A 16,446-nucleotide genomic window follows, 5' to 3' on the forward strand; every position below is an offset into this window, starting at 1 on the left:
TTCCAGTGATTTGTATACGTAAAACTAGAGAAACTACGAAAATTGATAAATTGGTTTCTTGTTTTCTGGCATAATATAGACCTTTTTCTGTTTTTTGCTTCGTCATGTTGCCTGGGCCCGGTTAGAGATTATTATGAGCTTTTAGGCTTGTTTCCAGCATTGACAGGAATGTTTCTGCAGTGTGCTTGCAATATTTGCTGGGGATCTTGGTATGTTGTTTGTAGGATTTGCTGTAGATACCGCTTAGCAGAATAAGGAAATCCCTGTGTATTCAGGGTTGGCAAGCAGTTTTTATTTGTTGTTATGAGTAAGTCATGGATTTTACTGGAAGCTTTTCTGCATTCCTTGAGTTAAATTCTCATCTTTTTTTTTTTTTAAACATGGGGAATTACATTGTTTGGTCTGCTAACAGTAGGGCCTTCCTTATGTTTCTAGAACTAATTCCACTTACTTTTCTGCTTCTGAAAGACTGACTTATTTGGTCTATCAACAATTCACTTAGGTATTTTGCGTCTAAGTTTAATTGGAGCGTGTTTTCATTTTCCTGTGGGCACTACTCTTGTTTATTCTTTTTAATTTTTTTCATTAATTCTTAAAAAATTTTCATTCATTTTACATACCAACCATGGTTTCCCCTTTCATCCCTCCTCCCATTCCCCTCCCCTCTTGTCTCTTCTTATCTTGAGATACTGATTATTTCTCAACTCCCCCTCCTAGCTCCCTCTTTTAACAGGGTCTTACTTTATAGTCCAGGCTAGCCCAAAACTTGCTATACAGCCTAGGATTGTAGTGGTATTTGCTTCGCTCATGACCTTGGTCTATAGGGCCTGAAGGGGGCGGTGCTTCCTGCCGTTGCATGTGACCTCTTAAAAGGAGAGGGAGAAAGGTCACAGGCCCCTTCTCCCTGCTCCTGCCTGCGAGGTGGATTCACTCCCGGTCAGATCAGAGGATGACTTCAGCTGTCTACTCTGTTCTGTATTTGTGAGTGTATTTTCTTGATTTATATCTTAATAAATCCCTATTACCCATTAATAGGCTCACATGGATTGATCTTAATATGGGCTTGCTGTGAACATGTGGTAATCCTCTTTTTTTACCTCACCTTATACTGTCCTTTTCAAAGAGTTTAATTCTGGGTTTTGACTTCCTGTCCTGACTCCAGCACCACAGAAATCGATCTGCATCCTAGAGGAGATCTGGACGTTTGTTACCATGTCCAGGTCTTGATGTGGTTGTTCTCTGGTCTTACCTTGTGTCTGGTGACTTGGTATCAGGTGACAGATGGAGATCCATTTGCAGGTCCCTAAGGTTCCCCTTTCTCTGGAATGCTCTGTGCATTCCAGCCACTCCACCTCCTGAGGTGGGCTCTCATGCTCTGTGGTTCTCCTCCCCATGCCGTGTTCTTAGAGTGATACCTGCAGGAGGTCTCTGACAGTTGCATGCATCTCTCCCCTCAGGAATCAGTCCTGTGTTCTTGTTTGTCCAGCATGGCCCAGCGGACAGTTAATCTCTTGCATCCAGCCTTCTAAGGCTTGTTCCACCACAGAAGAAGGTCTCATTCTGTACCCTGGGCTCACCTACAACCAGCGGGACTTCTGTGTCCTGAGTTTTGGGATGAAGGCATGCATCACATGCCTGGCTTTAGAAACTGTAAAACACCCCCCCCCCTTTTTTTTTTCTGAAGTAGAGGCAAACTCTATGCTTTCTTGAGTTTTGAGCAGAAGTCTTTTATAGGGTCATCTACTTTATCCACCATTAGGGGGTTTATCCTTCCCTTTCTGTGTAACTCTTCAGAGCACTTTCTTTCTTTCTTCCTTCCTTTCTTCCTTCCTTCCTTCCTTCCTTCCTTCCTTCCTTCCTTCCTTTCTTTCTTTCTTTCTTTCTTTCTTTCTTTCTTTCTTTCTTTCTTTCTTTCTTTCTTTCTTTTTGGTTTTTCGAGACAGGGTTTCTCTGTGGAGCTTTGCACCTTTCCTAGAACTCACTTGGTAGCCCAGGCTGGCCTCGAACTCACAGAGATCCGCCTGCTTCTACCTCCCAAGTGCTGGGATTAAAGGCGTGCATCACCATCGCCCGGCAAAACCTCATTTTCTTAACATTATAGTGGTCCACATAGCTCAACACCGTAGCTCTAATAAGAGGACAATAGAAAACAAATGCTTTGATAACAGTGAAGAATTCAGTGATGTAAAAACAGTTATGGTATGAAAATAATAAACTTTCAACTTAAGAACTAGAGATCCTGTGGTTGAGTGTGACTCAGTGGTAAAGTACTTGCTGCACCATATAAGAACCTGTGGACAGATCCCCTGAACCTGCATAAAAAAGTTGGACGCAGTGGGTCCTTGTTTATAACGCTGTACTTTGGGGAGAGGCAGAGAAGAGCAGGTCCCTGGGGCTTGCGGGCCTGCCAGTCTGGCTAAGATGGCAAGCTCCAGGCTCAGTGAGAGACTCTGTCTCAAAAATAAGGCGGAGAGCGGCAGTGGGAGGCATACATAGTCAACCTCTGGCTTCCGCACACAGACACACACGAGTGAGCACACCGGTACACTCACCACACACAGATGTACACAGTGAGTACACAAACCCTTGCTGTTGGTATAGAATTTCCACAGGCTGCATGCCAGTGGTTCTCACATGTGAGGCTGGAACTAGTCACCTTAGTCACAATATGCCAGGCTCCAGGTTCAGATTTTCGGTCCCTGTCAACCCAGGCAGGACTGCGTATGCCCAGAGAGTTCCCCAAGAGTGCTGTTGCTCATTGTAGAGTGCTGCCCCCTACCCCAAGCAAAACATGCTTGCTTCCAAGAGACCACCCTGGTCTGGTTTGCTGACGTTCCCTTATAGAAGGGGGAGGGGTAAGGAGGGTCATTGGACCCTCACCTGAGGGTCCAGCTACTCCTCCCATCCATTTGCATGCAATTCTGCCCTAATCACATGTGCCCTTGGGATCTCTGAAGGTGCCAGGGTATACAGGCTGGGAGAAAGTAATGAAGAAGCCATCATCCATGCTGGATGAAGACTTTCTAACAGAGCCTCTTGAGTCATCCATGCTCTAAGTAAATCCAACAAACTCATTGGTTTCCCAGGTTGAACATCTGTATAATCATCCGTTTGTGGTTGGAACCATATTAGGAGCGGGTAGACATGGGTGGTTTATTTCTTGCCAGGGAAGGCATTCTCATAACAAGGCCATTTTCCCTTAAGTGTGAGCAGCACTGTGTATGTATCAAGCTTTCTTGTCCGACTATCTTTGGATGGCCAACCCCCAAACAATGACATAGAGATGTATTATTTATTATGGAAGCTTGGCCTTTAGCTTAGACTTGTTTCCAACTATCTCTTATAACTTAATTAACTGATTGTTTTTAATCTATATTCTGCCACATGGCTCTTTACCTTTCCACTGTATGGCACATCTGACTTTTCCGAGTCTGCTGGTGAAATCCTCGTGCCTAGATTCCTCCCCCTCTTCCTCTCTCTGCCTGGAAATCCTGCCTATTCTCTCCTGCCTAGCTATTGACCGTTTCCTTTATTAAACCAATCAGAAGGTGTTTTAGGCAGAGACTTTATAGTAAATAAATATTCCACAACAACACTGTGCATGCAGTCTCAATGGTACAGGAAAAAAATGCTCTGTAGAGCATGACCAAAGAGCATGGGTTTGGCATTTTCCTGACACATGAGGGCCTTGGGGGCTTGTATTGGGCATTAGGGCCATCTGTTCCTGCTGTCTTAGTTCAAGACAACCCCTGCCGAATGCTTCACGGGGATCCTGCCCCAGCCTTGGTAGGGCAACTGATAGATCTTCTTCAAAAATTTATTGCAGAAGGGAAGTTCTGGAGACATTTATTCTAATGCATGGAATATTCTGTTTCTTCTAATAGGATTTCTTTTTGAAATTTTTGTGTTTTCTTTGTATATGTAGTCCGTGTGCGTGTGAGCGCGTAAGTACACATGTAAGTGTGCACACACTCTTACATGCACGTGTGTAGATGTATTTGAGGCTAGAAATCAAAGTTGAATGTTTTCCTCTACTGCACCCCACCTCATTGTTTTGAGACTGTCTCCCACTGAACCTGGAGCGTACCAGTTTGTCAAGACTAGCTGGCCAGTAAGACCCAGGCGATCCTCCTGTTTCTGCCTCACCAGTACTGAGATCATAACACCCTGCCCAATATTTTAATATGGGTTCAAGGGATCTGGACTCAGGTCTTTACACTTGCATGGCATGTGTGTTACCAAGTGAACCATCTCCCTAGCCAGATGTTTTAATTAGTGTTTTTTTTTTTTTAAAATTACCTCCTTCCTGTACTCTTATTACATATAAAATTTGAAAAAAAAAAAAAAAGCAGTCACATCCCTTTTACATTCCAATTCATTTATGTTTTCCTGAAGACAGGTTCCTGTGATACACTGAGTGGAGTGCTGGGTGGTTTCAATCCGTGGCCTTTCCCTGGGTGCCAGCTCCTGCAAGCTGTGTTTTGTAGCCTGACTGACAGAGTAGTATCTATTTGCAGGATACCTTGGGAGGAAGGAGGAACGGAAATATGTTAGACTGATACCTGCTCCTAACTGATAGCATTAAGAGAATAATGCATATATGAAACTGCCCAGGGCTTGATCTCTGTCAGATGCACCCAGTGGAAAGTCCAGTACTCGCTCCTGGCTGCTTCTGTTCACTTGGGTGGAACCCATTCAGCCCTGTGACATTCCATACATAATAGTGGCCTGGCAAACCCTTGGGGCCCAGCATCTCAGGTCCGGCTACCAAGTTTGCTTAGTCAGGAACATGTTGACGGATTGACATCCTTAGCTCTGGAAGGGCAGAGCTTTTGAATTAGAATTCTAGAAGCCTAATACAGGAGGGGGCTCTCGGGGACCACTTTAGATTTAGCAGCAAGTGCTCTGAAACATTCATAGTTCCCTGGCCAAGGTTAACCGATGTCATATCATCTACAAAGCTGGTTCCATCTCTAATTTTCTTTTCTCTTCAAGTATTTTGCAAAAAAAAAAAAAAAAAAAAAAAAAATGGTGCCTGATATTCTGATATTCAAGGACCATTTTTAAAAAAAATTTGTTATGACTAATAGGAATCATATCACAGCAAGATGGAAAAACCATCTTTTCCTATGGAAAACTAATAGGTTTCCAGGGAGTTAGATGTTCATCATTCAGTTTTTCATAACCAAGTCTCTTATGATTCATTGTGCTGACTAGTTCTATGTCAACTTGACACAAACTAGAGTCATCTGAGAGGAAGGAGCCTCAATTGAGAAAACGCCTCCATAAGATGGGGCCGTAGCAAGCCTGTAGGGCATTTTCTTAATTAGTGATTGATTGGGCAGGGCCCAGTCCATTGTGGGTGGTGCCTTCCCTGGGCTGGTCGTCCTGGGTTCTAGAAGAAAGCAGGCAGAGCAAGCCATGAGAAGCAAGCCAGTAAGCAGCACCCCTCCATGGCCTCTACATCAGCCGCTGCCTCCAGCTTCCTGCTCCTGGCTTCCTTCAGTGATGAATAGTGGTCTGGAAGTGTAAGCCAGGTAAACCCTTTCCTCCCCAACTTGCTTTTGGTCATGGTGTCTCATCGCAGCAATAGAGACCCTAACTAAGACATAATGTCTCTCATCTCTTTTAAAATCATTTAGTGGACTAAACTGAGCAGGCGCTGAATTGGGTAGGAAATTTGGTAGTGTAATCTCAAGGTGAAGAGTTCAAGTCTGAAGCAGATTATCAGTAAAGGGGCAGCAGATAAATGAATTCCGACAGATACGGAAGGCTCCGACGGGAGCTTGCCAGAAACCTGTGACGTCATGTAGTGACTGCAGTTACTTCAGTGACCTCAGTTCTCCCAAGGGACCTCACCTGTGGTCAGATCCACTAACCCTGCCTGTGGCCCAGGTACCTTTGTAACTCTGCTGGGTCACATGCCGGGTGATCCAGAGTTCAGACACCCCAGCAGACAGGGGAAGAAGACCTTATTCCTTGTTGAGTGCACCCCAGTATGACATTAGGGGTGGCATAGCACTCACTAGAAGTTGGTACAGATTAGCCGGCAGATAGCCAGCCAATAACCTTGTCGCTATTCTTCTTCACGTAAAAAGAGTGAGTTGGACTGACCACTAAGTCTCTGGAAGCTCTGACAGCCTGGGAGTGTGCGGAAGAGTCCTTTTCTCAGGTGCTAGGGAATCTTTTTGGTCAAATCCTGGCAAAGGTATTTAAACATAAATTTAAGGGCCAGATGAGATGGCTCAGTGGGTACAAGTACAAAGACCTGCATCTGGATCCCCAGCCTCCACACCAAAAGCTAGGTGTGGTCATGAACTTCTGTAATACTGTCCCCAGCACAGAACAGTGGGGTCAGGGAGGGTTTCTGGAGTGTGCTGGCACCAGCCTGGCAAAAATGACAACTTCTAGGCTCAGTGGAGAGATTGCCCACCCCGCCCCCACAAATAAAATGGAAAACAATTGGGAAAGATATTCCAACGTAACTCTCTGTTCTCCATAGGCATATGTGCTTTCACATACACATGTACATATATGAATGCACAACCATACATGTACGGTATGCACCATACATACACCCATGGCTGCACAAACACACACACACACACACACACACACACACGCACGCACGCACGCACGCACGCACGCACGCACTCACGCACGCACGCGTGCACACACACACATTTAAATTTAAATTCATGCCACAGAGTGTAACTTAAAAACAGTGACAGGATGTGTCTTAATTAGGGTTTCTATTGCTATGAAGAGACACCATGACCACATCAACTATTTTTTTTCCCCCGAGATAGGATTTCCTTGTGTAGCCTTGGCTGTCCTAGAACTAGCTCTGTAGACCAGGCTGGCCTTGAATTCACAGAGATCTGCCTGCCTCTGTCTCCTGAGTACTAGGATTAAAGGTGTGTGACACAGCAACTCTTATAAAAGAAAACATTTAATTGGGTCTGGCTTATAGCTCAGAAGTTTAGACCATTATCTTCATGGTGGGAAGCGTGGTGGCATGCAGGCAGACATGGTGCTGGAGAGGTAGCTGTGAGTTCTGTATCCAGATCAGCAGGCAGCAAAAAGAGAGAGAGAGAGAGAGAGAGAGAGAGAGAGAGAGAGAGAGACAGACAGACAGACAGACAGACAGACAGACAGACAGACACTGGGCCTGGCTTGAACATCTGAAACCTCCAAGAACACCCCCAATGACACGCTTTTTGCAATGAGGTCACACCTACTCCAACAAGGCCACACCTCCTCATAGTACCACTCCCTACAGGCCTATGGGGGCCATTTCATTCAAACTATCACAGGATGCTTTCTTACAATTTTTTTTTTTTTTTAAATCTGTGGCGTACTTTGGGAAGGCAGTTATAATACAGTGGTTAAGAATGATGCCTTTGGAGTCAGCTTGATGGGGTTTGACTATTAACTCTTCTGTTTCCTAACAATTGTTTGATCTTTGTTAAGCTACTTAACCTTTGCATTTGTTCCTTTATCCATAAAATGGGCATAGTAAAATATCTACTTAAAAACGGTTTCTGGGGATTAAGTCTGTATATATATGTGTGTGTGTATAAACACACACACACACACACACACACACACACACACACACACACACACATTTATATATGTATGAAAAGCACCTGTCACATAGTTGGCCACTAACGGGTATCAGCTGTCACCACCACCATCATCATTATCATGACTCTCTCAGGGGAACATCCAATTGCACTGTTAACCCTTTGGAAGAACTAGTGAAGCATCTACTGTGCTTTTCTTCAAAACTGTGTCTTCTGTTGTCTTCTGCAGCAAGCTGTGTTCCGCCATGCCAGAATGGAGGGATGTGTCTCCGGCCTCAGCTCTGTGTGTGTAAGCCAGGGACAAAGGGCAAAGCCTGCGAGACCACAGCTTCCCAGGACACCGCGTCACCGGTCTTTGGAGGACAGAATCATGGGTCCTCTTGGGTCCCTCCTGAGCAAGCAGCAAAGCATACTTCAACTAAGAAGGCAGACACTCTACCAAGGGTCAGTCCAGTGGCTCAGATGACCTTGACCCTCAAGCCGAAGCCTTCAGTGGGACTCTCCCAGCAGATACATTCTCAGTGAGTGTTTCAACTTGCGCCTAGCCTAGATGCGCATTAGCTACCCTTGAACACACTGCTTTAAACCACTTTCCTTGGCACCTTTGCAGAGATCTCAGACAATGATATCCTTTCTCCTTCTCAAGAGTTTCCATGTGAGGCTCATGTTATCAAGACTCTTAAAGATACTTGGTTTGATGAGTGACTTTACCCTAAGTGCAAACCATAGTGGGGTGAGGATTATAGGGGTCAGGGTCGGAATGGACTAATAAACATAGTTGTTTGATTGTGGAGTTATAAGTTAAGGATTATTTTTTTGAGGGGTGTGTGGAGAGATGGCTTATCAGTTAGAGCACTGGCTTCTCTGCCAGAGGACTTGGGTTCAATTCCCTGCACCCAACATGTTGGCTTACAAGTGTCTGTTACCTCCAGTTCCAGGGAATCGAATGCCTTCTTCTGACCTCTGCAGGCACGAGGTATGCCCATGTTACACAGACATATGTGCAGGCAAAATCCCATAACACATAAAATAAAATAATTAAAAAAAAAAGAACTTAAAAATAATTCTTTTGTGGGGTGGGGGTGACTCAGAGTCCTGAAACAGTAATTTGCAAGGAGAAACACGTAGGTAGTTTCTTAGGATAATGGAAGAGGTAGGGATTTGGCTGTGCATAGGAGAGTGAGTCATTGGGAGGTAATTCTCAGGCTCAGGTTAAGTGTTTCCAGTCTGCACACCACGCAGTGTCTGCCTCACAGGGGCCATGCAAGCCCAGTTTGAGTGAATGAGGTTGCTTTCTATTCATGGGAACTTTTTTTTTTTCCTTCTTCTTCTTCTTGCTGTTTGGGAGCACTGAACACGACGTAAACTCAGGGATAAGAAAAATGGTCCCTGACCTCCTGTGACTTTTGTGACAAACGGCCCCGAGAGGGGCCTTGTCTAACTGTCTCCTCTTAATGAGCAACCACACATGGCTAATAGGATGCTGAAGTTACTGTGGCGACCACTTGTCCCTTGTGTAGGAATGTCAAATACAGGAAGCCCCCAACTTAAAAAGGGACTTGACCTCCGTTCGTTTGTAAGTCACTTGCTTGGAATTTAGAAGGCATTTCCCCCATGGAGATGGCACTTCCACACGGTGATTAGTGTTCTGTTAGCTAACCACAGAGGTCATTTGATCCGTTAGAAAATCCAACCCTTCTCATTCATACTTCTTATTTCAATTGGCCACCTATGGTGGCTGTAGACCTGGTCTCTTATTGCCTTTTCCTTTCTCTTATCTTCCAAATCTCTCTCTTTATTATTTTTTTTCTTGTAATAGAATGCTTTTTATTATTATGTGAATGTTCTGTCATGGGCTAGGTGGACACCTGGTGGTGTTGATAATGTTTTATATCCCTCAGTGAGATGTAAGCAATGGTTCCTCAGAGCTTCCCGTGCCAGGTACTAGTTTAGAAATTTCACATGAGTCACCCCTTTATAACGCACAGTGAGTCTGCGCTAAATAATAGACATTAACCCCATTTTCACAGGCGAGAAAAGCCAGCTTTAGAGTGGTTGCCTTGCTCACAGTCACACAGTTAATCGGTAAGTGGTCCCGTGGGAGCTTTGACAGAGGTAATCATGTCGCAGCATCCGTCTTTAAGGAACGGCATAATTTGTGAAGGAAGGGGCTTGGCAGACGTTTTTCTGTGGAGGATGAGATAGTGAGTATTTCTTGCTCTGTGGGACCAGTGGTTTCTGTGGTCAGTTGGGGCATGCAGCAGCCCCCAAACAGCATGGACCATCGGTGACATTCGTTTCATTCCCAAATCCCTTTAGTTATGGAATTGATATTTGAATTTCAAGTCACAAAATATTATTCATATTTAGATTTGTTTCTCAATCATACTTATCAATCCTGTGTGTGTGTGTGTGTGTGTGTGTGTGTGGTGTATGTGTGTTATATGTATGTATGTGTGTGTTATATGTATGTGTATGTTATATGTATGTGTGTGTTATATGTATGTGTGTGTTATATATATGTGTGTGTTATATGTATGTGTGTTATATGTATGTGTGTGTTATATGTATGTGTGTGTGTTATATGTATGTGTGTGTGTTATATGTATGTGGAGACCATTGGTCAATATCAGGCATCTTTCTCTATTGCTAGTTCCCCCCCAATCCCTTCTCTCTCAGACCAGGCTGGCCTTGAACTCACAGAGATCCACTTGCCTTGGCCTCCCCAGTGCTGGGATTAAAGGCGTGTGCCACCACTGCTACTCTGTGTGTGTGTGTGTGTGTGTGTGTGTGTGTGTGTGTGTGTGTGTGTGTGTGTATATGTGTGTGTATGTATGTGCATATATATACCCAACCCAGAGCTTCTGATTTGGCTAGACTAGATAGCCAGAGAGCTCTGGGCTACTCTTTCTCACTCCCCAACTCTGGGGTTACAGAGTGTGCTGCCATGTCCTGTTTTGATGCGGAGGCTGGGCTACTCCTCCGGTCTTCAGGCTTGTTCAGCAAGCACTTTACTGAATGAGCCATCTTCTAGTCCTTTTCTCAGCATTTTTGTTTCTTCGTTTGCTTAATTTCCTAAAAAATGTTTATATTTTTAATTATTTTCGAGTTACATACATGATGAAATATCATCATATCCATCTTCCATTTTCTCCAGAATGCCTTCTCTCCCAAGATGTCTCCCTCCCAATTTCATCTCATCCTCTTCTTTCTTCTTCCTCCTTTTTTTTTTTTTGTTTCAAATAAATGAACTAAGTCCAATCAGGGCTGCCCGTATGTGCATAGGTTGGGTGCCATCCACTGGAGCACGGGTAGCCTACCAGTGGCCACTCACTCAAAGAATAGTTCCACTTCCTTCGGCAGCTCTCAGCTGCCAGGAGCTCCCTGGTAAGGGGTGGGGCCTTGAGACCTTCTCCCTAAGCTACGCTGGAATTTTTGCTGGTTTGCTCTTGTTCAGGTAACCACAGTTGTGTGCAAACAGCCACATCGTACCCAAAAGACAGTGTTTCACAGCAGTCCTCCCCATTCTCCGGGTCTTCTATCCTTTCCACCCGCTCTTCTTCCATCTTCCTTGAGCCTTAGTGATAAGTGGTGGGATTAATCAAGATGTCTCATTTGCAGCCGAGCGCCCACAGTCACTTATTCTCCGCACTCTGACCAGTTTTGAATCTCTGTATTGACTGATGTCTGCTGGGAAAAAGAAGGTTCCCTGATCCAGGCTGAGAGCATCCCAGGTCGACGGCTAGAAGCGTAAATGTTTAGAAGGCAGTTTGACAGCCATGGAAAACATGGGACGGTCATTCTGAACCTGCACAAAAACAGGCTGTGGCCTGGATGAGTTTGCTCACCTCGTTCTTTAGAGGTTAATAGTGACTATTTTGGTGCTAGAACACAGATGTGACTGTGTGTCCCTGGAATGATTTATATCATGCTTAGACATCTCCCTTCTAGCATTGCTCTGATCTGAAGAACAAAAAATAGTTCTGCCGTGCATTCTGCTTTGGCGATCAGGAGTCAGATTACAGTGCGTTATTAAGACTTTTTTTTCCCCTAGCCTTATTACTTACGTAAACTGTGAAGTGAGTTACAAGAAATGGTATTCAACTTGACTGTCAACAGCTACCATTTGATTGTGATTGCACAAGTGGATTGTTTGCTGTGGGGGGCCCATCCCACCTTCCACTTTCCCTCAGGGTACTCTTGAGCAGGAGCAGCAGGAAATATTAGATAGAAATATAGCCAGAGCGAGACAGACAGAAAACACAGGATAGCCTCGGGAGGGCCTGGATCCTGATCCATCGGGCCCAGAGCTTTATTCAAAAGGGCTTCTTATAACAATGCCAAGGGGAGGGCCAAAAGACCTCCCCCTTGCTAGAGACAACCAAATGTAGACCCTTCCAAACACCTGGTAATCAGGCCCATGGTCCAATCACCTTCTTATGCAGTCCTGCTGGGTAAAACAAGCTCAGATCTCACTAGGAAACCGAGGTGGGCTCCAACAGTTTGCAAAAACCATTTGCCAGAGAAAGCCAGGGGAACAAGTTTTTAAAATCCTCCTTTAGGTGTGGGCATTGTAATTCAGACAAGGATGTTATGAGGGAAAAGAGAAGACTGTCTTGGTGTCTGGGGGTGCTGGCACCTTTGGAGGACACTGAGAAAATTAGAATAATGGTTAAGTTTTGGCTAGAATAGTCTGTGAGGCTGGACCATCTCAGCCAGCGGCCTTGAAGCTGTTCTGGATGCAGAACTCCGAGGAAACTGCAACAGAGATGCTCTCAGAGATGGGATCACCTGGGCCACCCATTTTCATTGGTGTCTGGTCCTCTTGCTCTGAAAACACACGAACTTTCAAAGGTAATGTACATCTCTGCAGTAACACAAGTATGGACTGTGCGTCGTACACAAGCCAGCCAAAGATGATTTTTTTTTGTTTTATGTTTGAGCGGGCAAAATATGTTACCTATCTTGTAGTTTTATTCCCCACTCCTCACCGGGGCCAATCTGATCTCTATCAACCTTGAATGAATCCACATCCTTTCATTTTCTGTGGAAAGAAAAGCATAACCTCTTCCCCAGTGTAACATATTTTTTGACTTCCATTGTGAAGTTAAGAAACTTTTAAAATATATAGGTTGGTTTAATTTAGCAGTTTCCATAATCCAATGTCTCTAAGCAGCTATCGCTTGTTCATCCGCAATAAAAAAATTTCATAGTCAACAAGACAACATATAGGATCCAGACTCTCTGTGTCTTTTCCCTCTCTATGTGGCTTATTCCTTTTCTATTATTTATAAACTATTTACTTTTTTCCATGACTGTCTATATTCATTTTCTTTTCTTTTTTAAGCCTACACACATTTTGAACACATTGTAACCTGTTTAGAGGCTTTTTCTGTCTGGATCTGTCTTTACTAAGCATCTGCAGCTTTCTCTGATAGTGTGGGACAAATGAACTGCTATATCAGCCACCGGGCATGGCTCAGCTTAGTACATGGCACTGGAGCATGACACTGGTGGCTGGCTCTAGCCTGCATGCAGGCAGTCTTTGTACACCAAGCCTATCCTATCCAAGCGAACTTGGTTACCAGGAAGCTGAGTTTGAGTTTGAGTTTGACATTGTGTTCTGAACTTTTTTTTTTTAAAAGCTTTCTCAGACCTTATGTGGATATACATGCCAGATGCTGGGTGACATCTATAATGAGTCTTTTTCTGTCCCACCAGCCAGCTCTCAAATAATGACACGGAAACTTAGTATTAATTATGAAAGTTCAGCTGGTAGCCTAGGCTTTTCTTAACTAGTTCTTATAACTTAAATTAACCCATATCTTTTTATCTACATTCTTTTATATGGCTTGGTTACCTTTACTCTGTGCTCCTCATCCTGCTTCCTCTCCATCTGCCTGATGACTCTGCCTTCTTCTTCTTCCCAGCATTCTCTCTGCCCCCAGCTATTGGCCATTTAGCTTTTTATTAAACCAATCACAGTGACATATCTTCACACAGTGTAAAGGAATATTCCACAACAAGGTTGCAGCTTCACATGGGACTTGGCTTTTGTAAAAGTAGAGTCATTAGGTAAATAGCTCTTGATTCTGTAGCTGCTGCATCCCGATTAGAGCTGCCCCTTGATTGGGTGTGTGCATGTGGGGTGAGATGGTTTATTCTGGAACTAAATATGAATGGCCATGAACTGTGAACACAGATTTAGGTTACTCCAAATTCCATGTTCAACCTGGAACCTTTGGTTGAGTTTTTATAGTAACTTAATAAAGAAGGTTCTAAACTAAGACATTTTTTTTTTAAAATACAGTGGTGGAAACATCAGGTAAGTGGTTTTAGCGAAGCAGGGGAAATCTCTGCTATAGCCTCCGATGCTATCCAGTAACACTTTTAGCTGTTAGATCTGTGACACTCTGGGCATGTCATACATTTCCAAGGAATTACCTAATCATTACATTAGATAATATAATGTAATTAGATAATGTGGACAGAGGATAGAAGAGGGCTTAGGATCCCCTGGCAGTTACAGACATCTGCTATGTGGGTCCTCTGGATGAGCAGCCAATGCTCTTAACTGCTGAGCCATCTCTCCAGGCCCCAAAGTCTTGTTTTTAGCAGGTGAAGTAGATTAAGAATCGTTAAAATGATCTACTTGTAGACATAAAGTTGTGAAAAATGCCTAAAGGAACCTTTTATATCTACTCTCTGAAGTATTAAGTCTTAATCATGGGTCCAAAGAGTTTGCATTTAGTGCATCCATGTAGAGAGACATTATCCGAGTGACAGGTGGGGTGGCACATGAACAGACACACAGAGTTCACAGTCCGCAGAGGGCAGAGGACTGATGAGCGATCCTGCAAAATATGTTGGTTGTAGTTAGTGCTACAGAGAAATTAAATTGCAGGTGGTCTCCCGGGAAAGCTGGGAAGGGTTGAGGTGGGGAGGGGTGCTTAGTAGACAAAGCCCCAGGGGTGGAGATTAAACAAAGAGCTGTGGGAGGTGAGGGCAGGAGCCTTGTAAATATTAATACAAGGGGTTGGGCAGAGGCCTTGGGGTTGGAGTTTGAGGAAAAGCTCAGTGTGATAGAACTGGTTTGTTCAAGCGGCACAGACAGGAGGCCCTGTGGGAGCAGGTGCAGTATTAGATTAGATTAGGCAGGCGGCTGTTACACAGATCAGTTTTTACCTTTAGCTTAGTCGGTTTTAGGGAATTTGACATTGAATGGGATACCCACAAGGCTCCTTAGAGACTTGAAGGAAGAAGCAGTTGTTTCCAGATGTTGGTGTATTGACAAAGTGGAATCCCAGAGCGCTCCCTGGAGAAGGCAGTCTGTAAATTTGCAATCCAGCAAACTTGGGTACGCAGAACTGAGAAGGGTGTTTCCAGAGAGGCAGTGGTTCAAGAGCTTGGTGCGCTAGTTGGCTTTGGTAACTCAGCAGCCTGAATCACCAAACATGTCTTGATGGACAGTGTGTGTGTGTGTGTGTGTGTGTGTGTGTGTGTGTGTGTGTGTGTGTGTGTGTGTGTGTGTAATTCTGTAGGCCTAAAGCTATGAGCTTGGGCTAGGTCTCTTCTGACGAGGCAGATAAGTGGTGACTAGGGCTGGCATCACCTGAAGGCTGGGCTGACACCGAGGCGTATCAATGAGCCAGGAGGACTCATTGCCAAAGTTGCTGATGGGAAGCCTCAACTCTGATACAGGAAGCTTCATTTCTCTCCTTGTGGACCTCCAGAGAGCTGCCCAGTATCCTCCAACATGGCTGCTGCCTTCTGATTGGCCCAAGAGCTAGAAAGCAGAGGGAAAGCCAGGGTACCTCTGTAGTCACTACTATTCAACGTGACAAACTCTCACTGCTTAGAAGTGGGTCATTAAGTTCTCATTCATTCACAGTAGAAGGGAGCATTGTTGAAAGGGAGGAAGAGGAGGAATTTGTGCACATATTTAAAAATGACAATAATGGTTGGAATCAGTTGTCAATTTGACAGAAGTGTAGAATTATTTGGGCAACAGGCCCCTGGGCATGCCTGTGTGGATTATCTTGAGTGCATAATTGAGGTGGGAAGACCCACCCACTGTGGGTGGTATCTGGCTGGGATCCTGGAGAATATAAATGGAGAATGGGAACTGAGCAATAGCATGCATTTATTGTTCTCTGTTCCTGATGGTGGATGTGATGTAATCAGCTGCTTCAACCTCTTGCCTTCTTGATTTCCCTGCCACCATGGGTTCCCTGCCATGATGGACTAAAACAACCCCTTTCTTCCTTGAGTTGCTTGGGTTAGAGAATTTTAACACAGCAACAATAAAAGAAACTAAGCCAGGCCACACAGAGGATATGAGTTGATATAAGTGAAGAGTAGTGGCAATACAGACATTAAAAGTTGTGTGATAACCAGGTCATTGGATAACATTTCAATAAAATAGTGCTCCCCCCCAATAAAGAAACAAACAAATGAAAAAACTCACACAAAAAACAGAGGGGAGAGGAGTTATAGTTTATAAAAACTTAAGGAACTCATTAGCCAGTCACAATAATTGGGTCACACTTCTGTTGAGATTTGAACACATTCCATCTAAAAGGACAAAGATGAGTTATAGGATAATCAGGAAAATGTTTATGCTGATTAGAAATCTAAGAGGATAGGTTTAGATTTGAGGGTCTCATGATGATATCGGAGGAAGATCATAGCAAAGCATCATCTATGAAGGTTTGTGGTATCTGAGATTTGAACCACACAATCCAGTGGATGGAGCTATGGTAGCTCAAGATCCGTTATGAGATGATAATTTTTGATGCTGGGTTGCACAAGGGCTTCTTACAAAATTCTCTTTGTATTTGGAAATATTTTTGTTATA

General features: G+C 44.1%; 1 protein-coding gene across 7 annotated transcripts in view; it reads left to right on the plus strand.

Moving 5' to 3' along the window:
- Window positions 1-16,446, plus strand: part of Ltbp1 (latent transforming growth factor beta binding protein 1) — a 399,391-nt gene that overhangs the window by 51,917 nt on the left and 331,028 nt on the right. For all 7 annotated transcript variants that reach the window (XM_006984834.4, XM_076558654.1, XM_076558656.1 and 4 more), the window contains exon 3: window positions 7,819-8,110. In XM_006984834.4, the coding sequence (XP_006984896.1) occupies window positions 7,819-8,110 (292 nt within the window). The remainder of the gene's footprint in view (window positions 1-7,818; window positions 8,111-16,446) is intronic.

The sequence above is a fragment of the Peromyscus maniculatus genome, chromosome 22 (genome assembly GCF_049852395.1).
Source record: "Peromyscus maniculatus bairdii isolate BWxNUB_F1_BW_parent chromosome 22, HU_Pman_BW_mat_3.1, whole genome shotgun sequence".
Classification (NCBI taxonomy): Eukaryota; Metazoa; Chordata; class Mammalia; order Rodentia; family Cricetidae; genus Peromyscus; species Peromyscus maniculatus.